The following is a 12,049-nucleotide window of genomic DNA, read 5'->3' on the forward strand; positions in this document are numbered from 1 at the left end:
ATGAAACAATTAATATAAAATGCATAACTGAGTTTCTGGCAAGGATTTGGCAGCTATGTTTTACTATCATTGGCCACTTCTTCCCCCAAACTATTTTAAAGGTTGTGATGATTTTTACAGGGATTGAGAGGTGATAAGTATAATTCTTTCAAGTAAAGTGACTGACAAACAAAGGTACAGAGTTAAAATATGCTGGAACAACATTTTGGAGCAAAGTATGTAGCTGATGGGAATAGAGTAAGAGAAAATACAGCTGCAGTTATGTTTCAATTTAGTACACGTACTTTAATGCAGAGGAAACTAACTCCGAAAGTTCACAATTGAAGATACAGGAGAGAAGATTTGAGTCAGTCACCCAAGTGGAGGGATTCATTTTAGGCCAAGAGGAATTTTGGGCACAGGAAGCTTAAAGAATGTAGGGTTTTGGAAGTATATTCAGCTAATTTTTCAAGTATGTCATTTTTCCATTGTTTGTTGAGAATTTTGATCTTGACAAACAGGTATCATATTATCATTGAAGATCTTATCAGATTCTGTTGGTATGAGTATCTCCTGTATTTGAAACATCAAAAAGTAATTTTCCTGGAAAAACGGTTAAACCAAGATGAGGATTCACAATAGGCTATATTTAACAATCAAGTCTGGCAGGGCCTACATTGTGTGAACTTTTGGTTTCTTGGGTTTTTGTTGTTTCTTCGCTTGATGGTGTTTCAGTTTGGAAGAATGTGGCTAGACCACAGTGTGGCTTTTCCAAGATTTAGTTCTTATTAAAGGCTTATTATTTTGTAACATTTGTTTTTTGTTTTTGTAGAGACAAGGTCTCACTATGTTGCTCAGGCTGGTGTTGAATTCCTGAGCTCAAGCAGCCCTCCTGCCTCAGCCTCCCAAAGTGCTCGCATTACAGGCGTGAGCCACCACACCTGGCCATTTTGTAACATTTGAAGCTTTGAGAAAGATCATACTCTATCATTTTATGAAAAACAAATAATGATTAAATCATGCGAGTGGAATGGAAAGTGGAGGTTGTAAGTGTTAGTGCTTGAGTCCAAAAGGTTTTTGCGTATTCAGGTTATCTTTGACCTGAAGCAGAGCAAACCAGAAGGCGGTGTCACATTAGTCACCTTTTTTCCCCCCATTAAAAAAAGATACCAGTACGAGTGACTTTTTAAGAGTATAACTCTGATTTTTAAATTATTTCAGAATTTGTAATATCTAAAGATGCTCTTTACAAAAAAAAAAAATAGGTATGTTCAAACTTTTAGTTTTCACTTGCTTTATGTGGTTCGGATATTAAGTTGACCGTTATGTGTTTAAACCCTTTGAAGTATTTTAATTTGTGAAAACTCATTGTTATTTCATTTGTTCAGTTTATGTAATTTAAAAACATGCTACCACAGACGTTTCTTAAGACTTCAGGGTTGAACTGGGTGCAATGGCTCACACCTGTCATCCTAACCCTTTGGGAGGCCGAGAAAGGAGGATAACTTGAGCCCGGGACCAGCCTGGGTAACATAGTGACACCTTGTCTTTACAAAAAAACCTTTTAAAAAAAATAAAAATAATAAAAAAGCTCTCTTGGGTTATACTGCCAAATTAAATACTTAAACTCTCTCTGCTTTGGAGGGTTTTAGTCATTCTTGGTCTCTGGCCATGTAACAACCTGTGCAAAGATTAGTAGGTATTGTGTGCTAGCTTTATCCTTCCGTCAGGACAGTCTAGGCCTATTTGGATTTTGCATCTTCCTTGTAGTTCAACAGCCATCTCATTGGGTTTTGGCTTTCTGCAGTCAACCTTCAAAGATCTTTTGTTTTCTGACAGTTGAAGAAACTGGCTCAGTATTCTTTCTCCTAGACAATTATTTAATTGTTTACAGATAACTGAAACTATCTTCTAAAGGTTTCTATTGAGAATTTCTTTATTTTATGGGAAGCTTCTTGTGTTGAAATGATTGGTCGACATAATTCTTGGTGATTAGAAAAACTGTTTTTCAACCAAATAGCATCAAAATGCTTGTTCTTTCTTTTCTGATTTTACACTGCATGTTTTTCTTCTGTGTATTATAACAAATCTCTTCTTTTTAAAGCTTTTAAAAGACAATAGCAAATTTAATGCTTGCATTGGTACTGTTATAGCAAGTTTAAAGAAGTGTACTCTTGTACCCTATAAATATATACAGCTACTATGTACCCACAAAAATTAAAAATAAACATACAAGCAGCCAAAAAATGTGCTCTTAATAAATTTTTACTTTCTTGAGATTATATACAGTATTATTTTGATAACTGTGGATAAGGATGAACCCATCTTATACAATAAAGAGTTTGGAACTTCAAAACTATCACTGGCTGGGTGTGGTGGCTCATGCCTGTAATCCCAGCACTTTGGGAGGCCAAGGCGGGTGGATCACTTGAGGCCAGGAGTTCAAGACTAGCCTGACCAACGTGGAGAAACCCTGTCTCTACTAAAAATACAAAATTAGCCAGGCGTGGTGGTGGGTACCTATAGTCACAGCTACTAGGGAGTCTGAGGCAGGAGAATAGCTTGAACCCAGGAGGCAGAGGTTGCAGTGAGCTGAGATCACGACATTGCACTTCAGCCTGGGCAACAGGAATGAAACTCCATCTCAAAAACAAACAAACAAAAAACCAAAAAACTATCATGTCAACAACTATAATTAACCTCAAGGCAACAGTTTAACACAGAGCTTTTTGAATTCTGCATGTAATATTCTTACTTGCTTAAGTATTATAAATGTTTCAGAATATCACTTTGTTTTATTTAAATTTTTTGGTACAGTTTCATTAGTGCTTTTCCACGGGGAATACATTTCCATCTTTATTAAGTGAGACAGTAGGAAAATGTGATTTGGTTTCCACAGTTGACTTTTAAGCTAACCTGTCAGCAACACATCTGTTCCATAAAGTTAAGTACACCTGGGATATGATAATGCATAATTATTTCCTCACAGAATTGTTTAATAAGAGTCACATTAAACTACCAGTGGCCAACACTTACTGATCGCTTACTAGATACAGACACCATTCTGAGTATTTTACATGTATCAATTCATTTATGTTATAAATTTTAAAATAAGTTTCTTTTGTCTTTTTCTTCCTGTTTTTCTTCCCTGCCCTTTCCCCCTACTAGTGTTCCTTAAGACAGTTACTTTTCAGAAACAGCCAAAGTCAGAAATATTAGCACAGGTTGACTATCCCTTATCTGAAATGCCTGGAACCAGAAGCATTTTGAATTTTTTTATTTTCCAGATTTTGGAATATTTGCAGGTAGATAGATAGATAGATAGATATCCTGGGGATGAGACCCAAGTCCAAACACAAAATTCATTTATGTTTCATGTACACCTTATACACATAGCCAGAAGGGAATTTACATAATATTTTAAAAATAATTTTGCGCATGAAGCAAAGTTTTGACTGTATTTTGATTGCAACCCATCACATGAGGTCAGTTGTGGAATTTTCTTCTTGTAGTGTCATGTCGTTGCTCAAAAAGTTTCCGATTTGGGAGGATTTCAGATTTTCAGATTAGGAATGCTCGACCAATAGCTTCCATTAAGATTGTTCACTTAATTTATGGAGCTTTCCATTGGTAATAGGACAAATAAGGGAAAGGGATCACAATAAATGAGGTAGTATTAGAAGGAGAGATGACAGGTTCCCTGGAAGGATGCTGATTTAACTTAGGTGAATGCCAGTCATACGTGGGAATCACAGCTTCATGACAGGGCCTGCTGCATTGACTGGGCCATGAAGACACTCGAGGAAAAAGCAGAGAACCTTGGTCTTCCAGTGTACCAGTAAACAGCTTTGAGAACCTGAGCTATGGAATTTTAAATGATGTGGCAAGTCCGACGAAGTGACACATTTTCACACAGTACCAGCAGGAGGATGAAAACCAGAACTTGTAAACAAGGGTGAAAGTGACAGGTTTAGGACAGTGGATGGACAAGAGGCCTGACCTTAGATTTCCAAAGAATAAAGGAGAGGACACATATTTTAATTAAATAGCTTCATATTTAGCTTCAAGAAGATAAGTACTGGCCATATATTTGAATGTATATGCTATATTAGTTTATATCTCATGTCAGATGATTTGCAGGTCTTTTTATTTGCATGTTTGTGCAGCTGAGATGTTTGGCGCTCAGTTCTTGTGGGAGAGAGCAGCTTGGTATGGAAACATCTTGGAGTTTGAAATCTCAGCTGTTACATGGCCTTGAGCAAGCTACTTACCTGATTTTTTGAGGTGGATTCTTGTCTCTAAGATGGAGATGGGAAACCCAACTCTGAAAGGGTTAAATGAGAAAAGGCATATAAAATATCAGTAACAGGCTCGCTGGCTCACGCCTGTAATCCCAGCACTTTGGAAGGCCAAGACGGGAGGGTCACTTGAACCCAGGAGTTCGAGACCAACCTGGGCAACATAGCAAGACCCTGTTTCTATTAACAAAACAAAACAACAGAGACAGGAAAAAAGAAAAGAAAATACCGGTAACAGTGTCTGATGCTCAGTAAGGGCTAAACAAAATTGAATTACTCTCCCAAGGAAACAACAATAGAATGGTTTTCTCCTTCCCCTTGTTATAGAAAGGGCAGAAAATGTAAAGAGAAGACATATAACAACTGGGAGACTAGAACCTTTATTTGGAAGAGAGGCCACAATTTGTGTTTATTTTAAAAATGTAAATGGCTTAGGAGGAAAAGAGTGTTAGCAGTTCAAGATTATGTGGTCGGTTAAATAGTAAAACACATTTTAAAATGTATGTTACTTTACTTAAGGATCCCATGTGAAAATTCTCAGAAATTAAGCATTGCATATTTGACTGCTGAGTACAGTGATTCATATGTGTCTTAAAGTCATATAATAATAAAATTACCCATGGGTCAGATTCAATTGTTAAAAGTACGATTTTTCTCGATATGAAATTTTAAAGCATTTGTGTACTGATGGTCTTTTTAAAGCCTTGCTACTCATTATAGCAATCGAATCACTGAAGAGATGTTCCTTTCTCTTTGGTTCAGTGTTATTGAGCCTTATCTTTTGGATATAGAACTATTTTTTATTTTGTAACTGTGTCTTTTATTTTGTAATAATTTTGTTTAAGGTATATTTTAATATTATAAGAGTAGAACCAATATTTTAGTTTTAAAAAAGACAATTCTATATCATGTCTAAATACTATTGGGAAATATGCCAATTTTTTAATTTTTTAAAGCTAATATTGCCATTCTACTTTTTTTACTTTGATTAATGTAGTCTAAGAGAATTATTCATTGAACGTGCTTTAATATTTTTTCCTGATTTCAAGGAGTGAAAAAAGATTATCTAAAAATTTCTAAGAGTGTATTTTCTTATGAGAATGCTGTATTATCTACTTATTTATTCTTATATCATTAGTTAAAAGTTAGATGAGTATGTGTCCTTTCTGAGTAATATAGTATATATAGGGGATACCGGAACTTTGTAGTTATGTTGGCCAAAGTAATGTCACTAGTTTATGAAAAGTAATGTAGGTCTTGAATTTCTTTTGATTAGTCATTGTAAGCATTTTTAAACTTTCTTCCTCATAGATATGTGCACTTTTAGATAACATGTGATTTGTACAGCCATTCTTGAGCAGTTGAAATTTTTTTCAACTACTCACAAAAATTACACATTTTTGTGCCTGGTAGAGATAAAATAACTCTGAGACATGGTAGATACTTGGTTTTTGAATCTCTTGTATAAACTATGCAAATGTTTCTGAAAGAGCACTTTTGTGTATGTTTTGAGGTACCCCCATGTTAAGTATATGCTATCTTTAGAAATTTGAGTCTGATTTATTGTTATCATTTGAACAGGTGTCTCAATGCTTGTACCTACTGCAAAACTAAACACGCCAGAGGAAATTTGGCCAGTTATCCAATTGATGAACTAGTAGATAGAGCCAAACAATCTTTTCAAGGTAAGAGTTTCTAGAATTACATGTGAAATTAGTCTTGTTAAGAAATTGTTAGTCTTGTAAGTAATACTTCAGTTTAGAGACCGACTTCATTCGTTTTATGAAGAGTTTTAGAAATATATCAGCCTAACTAATAAAAGATGTGACCAGATTTAATCACTTAGTTTATTTTTACATTAATTACTCTTCTTTTACTACGCTTCCATTTTCTTATTACTCTAAGGTAAATGGCGTATTTTGAACTTTATCATCCACCTCTAGACTCCATGGAAAAGACAAAATTAAGATAAAATGAAATCCATGAGCCTCTGATGTCTGTTAAGATTTTTGTGGACAAGTGAAATACTCAGATTTTTCATCTCTTTCTTTGACTTTTTTGGACCATTTAGAAAATGGAGCTAATTAGGGTTTGTAGACTTCTTTGAAGAAGGTAGGTTTTCATATCAGCCAATAAAGGAGGCTACCATTTTAACAGAACTGTCAGACCAGTAAAGAGTGGTACTGGGGGAGAGGCCTAATGAGAATGATTTGTGTGGGGTGGCCAACTACTTCTGAATCATCACTTGCTGGGAAATGTGATTATCTAGGTCTCTCTCAGCATATAATAAGACTTATCTTTAACATGAGTCACAGTTGTGTGGACATACAACTGCTCAAACCATAAACTTCCTTTTTTGTCTTTGTTTATAGTATGTGCCTGTAACAGTGGTGTGTTTTTACTCCCAACATGAGATAATCTATTGTCTCATAATCCTGCAGGTTAATAGTTATTGGCAATGTGCTTTTCTTTTTGGCAAGTAACTTGGAGTGCTAATTTCAATACTTCCTACTCTGGGCCTCAGAAAGTATGAGTTCCAAATTCATTTTTTTGTTTAGTCTATAGAAAACTTTTAGAAACATGAATTTGGAATGTTTCTTTTAATAGAGAAAAATATCCCCTTGCTTGATTTATTGATGCCTCCCAACAGTTTTTCTCCAGTTGTATATTCTTAGCTCAGTCCCCTCCTCCTTTCACATTCAACTAGTATTGAGAGAGAAACAAAGGAAATTTACTGACTCTTGCCAGTGTTCTCCTTTTAGAGCCAGATTATTGTCTAATCTAAGAAAAAGCCTGGGTGGTTGTCTTTACTACAGCATAACCAGTACTTCCAAGGATTTTTTAAAAGGGGCAAAAATTTTCCCAGAAACTAAATCTATTTGAAAAAATATTTACTGGCATTCTTAATTAGTGTTTGTTTTTTCATATATCTGTCAGATAATGGGGATATTAAACATCTGTCTACCAAACACTGCAACTTAGAAGGCATGCAAATTAGTACTTTTTTTTTTAACATCATGCATTTCTAAGTGCAACTGCATATAATTTTTTGAAAAGTATTTTATTTTACTTGAAAATTTATTTGAAAAATGTAAAGCTGTAAAATCACCATGTAGAAAGTGAAAATCTCCTCTTCACTTGCTTACATCTATTCTCACCTGTAACTTACACCAACATTCGGATATGATTGCTTCGTGGCTTTATATGGACACATTTATGAATTATACATGACTTGAGAAAAAAAGAAGACAGAAGTATTACCTGTGGATGGTGTCCAGGTTCTTTGCGTTTTAAACAAACAACTGGACAAAACGTACAAACAAAGCAAGGAAAGAATTAAGCAACAAAAGCAGAGATTTATTGAGAATGAAAGTACACTCCACAGTGTGGGAGCAAGTCTGAGCAGCGCTCAAGGGCCTGGATACAGAATCTTCTGGGATCCAGCTACCCGCTAGAGGTTTCCCATTGGCCACTTGGTGTTCACCCTATGTAAATGAAATGGTGGCCCCACGGTCAGTCTGATTGGTTGTGGAAAGCAACCAATCAGAGGCTGATGTGCAGTTACAAAGGTCACACTCGTATGCAAACATCTGATTGGTTGTGGAAAGCTGAAGTGAACTTACAAAGTTGCATGCTTATACAGATCTCTGACTGGTTGCAGAAAGCAACAATCAGAGGTACTTTCAATTTCCCATCTGCGCTGCAGAAAATATGGGGGTTTGCAAAGGGAGTAACCTCTGGTCCTTTTTTTACTTAGGCTGGAAAGTTTTTTTTTTTTTTTTTCGATTTAGTTCTAGGAAGTCAGGGTGAATTGGCATTAGGTTCCCTGCCTCCAGGCCCTGTTCTCCTGCCTCAGAAACATAGTTTGTATAAACTGATTATGACTTTTTCTAACAATATCCACCTTAGCTCTGTGATTTATCTTTAGAGATGTCCTCTGAGCAACCAAGTTACATTGTATTGCTTCTGTAGATCTTTAGTTAGTTAACATTGTCATATACAAGTGGGTTGGACTAGTTAAGGTGAGTGATTGAAATAATATATCAGAGGTTAGCAGTAATGTAGTAGCTATTTTTAGAGAAAGTATTAGAAGATTGCTCTTACAAACATCAGTAAGATAAGTATCTTTTTATTCCCAACCATGGAATGTTTGCAACATCAGTTTTTTCTGTTGCGTTATTATCTGTGTATTAGAATTGAAACTAAAAACTAGTTTTGGAACTGGTGAGCTAACTTGTGAGATAACCCAGTGTGTTCAGGAAATGTAGTTGTTTTTTTCTTTTTCTTTCTTTCTTTTTCTTTTTTTTTTTTTTTGGTAACAGGGTCTCACACTGTATCAACCAGGCTGGAGTGTCGTGGTATAGTCAGAGCTCACTGCAGCTTCAAACTGTTGGGCTCAAGCTATCCTCCTGCCTCAGCCTCCCCAGTAGTTGCAACTATAGGCATACACTACCGAGTCTGGCTAATTTTTAAATTTTTTAGAGAGACAGGGTCTCCCTGTGTTGGCCAGGCTGGTCTCGAACTCCTGGTCTCAAGCCACCTTGACCTCCCAAAGTGCTGGGATTACGGGTGTGAGCCACTGCGCCCAGCCAGAAAAATTTTAAGTCCTCAAGTATTTGTTGCTTTTTGCTATAAGCAGTTTAGATTTGAAATACTGCACTGTTGCTTACCAGCCACATGATGTGAACACGGTATCTCACCTCTCCAAGCTTATGGCTTTCTCATCACTATAACGTTTAATGTTTTTGTTTTAAGAATTTGAGATAACGTGTATGAAGTAATTGGCTATGTCAATATTATGAAGAAGAAATATTACTTAAACTAAAATCCAAAGCCAGGAAGAGAAGTCTGATTTTGGGTAAGAGTGTTGTAACATCCAAAAACATTAATGACTGAAATCAAATGACAGATTTTTTCTTTTGAGTCTAAATTACGTTTTATGAAAAATTTCTCTGTAGATAGATATCTAGTATGACAGTTACCTTTCATTTTCTAAATTTGAGAAGTGCAAATTCATGCTAAGGGTGGCCTTATAATCCCTTTCAAAAATAGGAAGTATCAATCTATAAGCTAATATTTTTAAGATATTTAGTAGCATTATCTTTTTTCTGCAAAAGAAATTGAGATTTTAATGCTGTTATAGAAATCCTAAGTTTGAGCTTTAAAATTGCAAATAATAATTATGAAAGTAAACATAATAGAAGAAATGACTCATTTTCTTATTACTATGACTTTTGCACATTTAGTTATTTAATCATTCAGGTGATAGGAATATTCTTTGGACCAGAAACTCTTAAGTTCTGCATTCTACCATGATTAGATTGCCTGTCTTATAATGAATAACAAACATCGTTTTGCGAAAAGTTACTCTATAATGAAAAACCTAAATATGCCACCAATAAAGGTTTAAAGCCACTCTGTGGATGGGAGTTAAATTTCCCATCCTTAAAGTGACATTTTCTTTCTTTTAATTTTTTTAATGGCTCCTGTATGTCATAATTACAAATTTATTTTTTTAAATTCTGAATCAACTGTGGAGTGAGGATTGGAACCCAGTTTTCCAGTCATATGATACAATATACAATAGGATCAAAATTTTATTCTGAATAGCATGTTTATCATTTTATTTATTTATTTATTTTTTTGAGGTGAGATCTCACTGGAGTGCAGTGGCATGATCTCGGCTCACTGCAGCCTCCTCCTCCTGGGCTCAAGCAGTCCTACCACCTCAGCCTCCTAAGTAGCTGGGACTACAGGTATGCACTACCACACCTGGCTAATTTTTCTATTTTTGATAGAGACAGGGTTTTGCCATGTTGCCCAGGCTGGTCTTGAACTCCTGGCCTCAGGTGATCTGCCCACCTTTGCCTCCCAAAGTTCTGGGATTACAGGTGTGATTATGAGCATTTTATATTCATAAAAATGTATTTCTTGTTAGTCTCATGTATTAGGAGACTAAAGGCTAACCCAAAGGCAAGGAAGCATTCACAAGTGATTCTGAAATAATCATGAAGTCATTCTGAATATAAAATGGCTTCCCACAATACTAAAAATGTGCTGACTATGCATTCAGCTGCCAAAAAAATGAGAGAGCTCATCAACTTTTGAATGGACAGCACTAAAGTAAATATTTCTGTGTTTAAGTACAAATGTAATTTCTTTTCTATATAAATTACATCTGTTTAACTGGTTTTCTGGCATTTTTTTTTCTCTCTCTCAACCTCCATTATTCACTGTTTTTACCTTCTCAGTGTGTGTTTTATTTTTGAGTTTAAGGTTTACCAGGTAACTTCTGAGTATCATCTGGTTGTTCTCACAGACCGTTGCAAAACCTTCCTTCTCACTTCCTCCCTTCTGATGAGATTGAGGTTTTAAAAATGCCTAGGATTAACAGTGTTTGGGGGCTGAGTTTGCTGGGTTTGACACGGTTGCATTTTAGGTATCTAGACAAACATGTCAAGTGGTGACCAGGACTTTGTTGGGGCCAGAATGAATTTACAAGCTAGTGTTTTCTAGGATATTTGTATTGATTTTTCTCTAGCAGCTAATCAATCAGTTTCAGTTGTGTAAGTGATGGAGCAAACCTTTTTAAACGTGCGGGGTGAGTGGTGTGGAAACAACACCTTTCACCGCGCTGTCTCTGGAATCAAAATGTAGAGATGATGGATGAGCTGTTTTTATAGCTATCGTGTGCTTTTCTAGATCTCAGTTGTGTGTTACTACTTTTTGGCTCCCTCATAAATCTGAAAATCCCCTGCAAGATAAGTGGCATCAACTGGTTATGGAAAGGTAAAATAAATTAGGATGAAATACTCAGAACAGGAAGAAAGTTTCTTGATGCCTAGTGATTTCGATATTATTGTTGGAATTTAAAAAATGGATTCTGTATTTCAAGACTTGCAAAGATACTACCTAGTAGGTGTAAGATTAATTATGAAATGCAGCTGTAGTACATTGCTTCCTACTTTTTTAGATAGGAAAGAATATGAACAATATTTGATTTTCTATGTATAAGCTTAAAATTGTTCAGTTGTACACTTTACATCAAGTCCCATTTGACTGTAATGATGATTAGTATACATTGATTTCGACCCAAGATTAAAACGGGGCCAATAATTGCATTCTGTTTATATGGCAGTTAAATTAAATGCCTCTTTAATTCCTTTATCTTTTCATATGTGCTGTATTCAATTGAGAAATGCATGTTATCTGTACGATTAATGATGCAATTTACATGTTTGTTGTAACAATTGTCAACTTCCAAAAAGTATTTTAGGCAGCTTACATTAAATGATTGTATGTAAAAGACCATGGAAATAAGAGCCATGTTAAATGCTGTATTGTGTTTTGAAAGAGGGAAGATGATTTTACAACTGATGAGTCCTGGCTCTTCAGAAGAATAGCGAAATAGAGTGATTTATATAATCTGATAGGAGTATGTAAAAGAAAGTATATACTTTACCAAGAGAAGTCTACATGTTTCTAGGCACTAAACACTACGAATTATTTTCATGCATTCTTTCCTAGGAGACACTGAATGATATAGTAGAAATGTTTTTGACTAAAGATAGATAGAAATTGAAGATACATTCTCTACCTAGCTTTTTCTTCTGTTGATTCTTGCAAAACCCAAAAATATAATATTAAAATGTAACCTTTAAAAGACATTTTTTGGGAGAACTAAATAAATGTAATGTATTTACATTTGATCATGAGTTGATCGTGAACACAGTGCCTAAATAGCTATTTATCAGACACTCAGTTTAAATAAG

General features: G+C 35.3%; 1 protein-coding gene across 3 annotated transcripts in view; it reads left to right on the top strand.

Moving 5' to 3' along the window:
- Window positions 1-12,049, top strand: part of CDKAL1 (CDK5 regulatory subunit associated protein 1 like 1) — a 712,947-nt gene that overhangs the window by 309,915 nt on the left and 390,983 nt on the right. For all 3 annotated transcript variants that reach the window (XM_025383729.1, XM_025383728.1, XM_025383731.1), the window contains one exon: window positions 5,859-5,962. In XM_025383729.1, the coding sequence (XP_025239514.1) occupies window positions 5,859-5,962 (104 nt within the window). The remainder of the gene's footprint in view (window positions 1-5,858; window positions 5,963-12,049) is intronic.

The sequence above is a fragment of the Theropithecus gelada genome, chromosome 4 (genome assembly GCF_003255815.1).
Source record: "Theropithecus gelada isolate Dixy chromosome 4, Tgel_1.0, whole genome shotgun sequence".
Taxonomy (NCBI): Eukaryota; Metazoa; Chordata; class Mammalia; order Primates; family Cercopithecidae; genus Theropithecus; species Theropithecus gelada.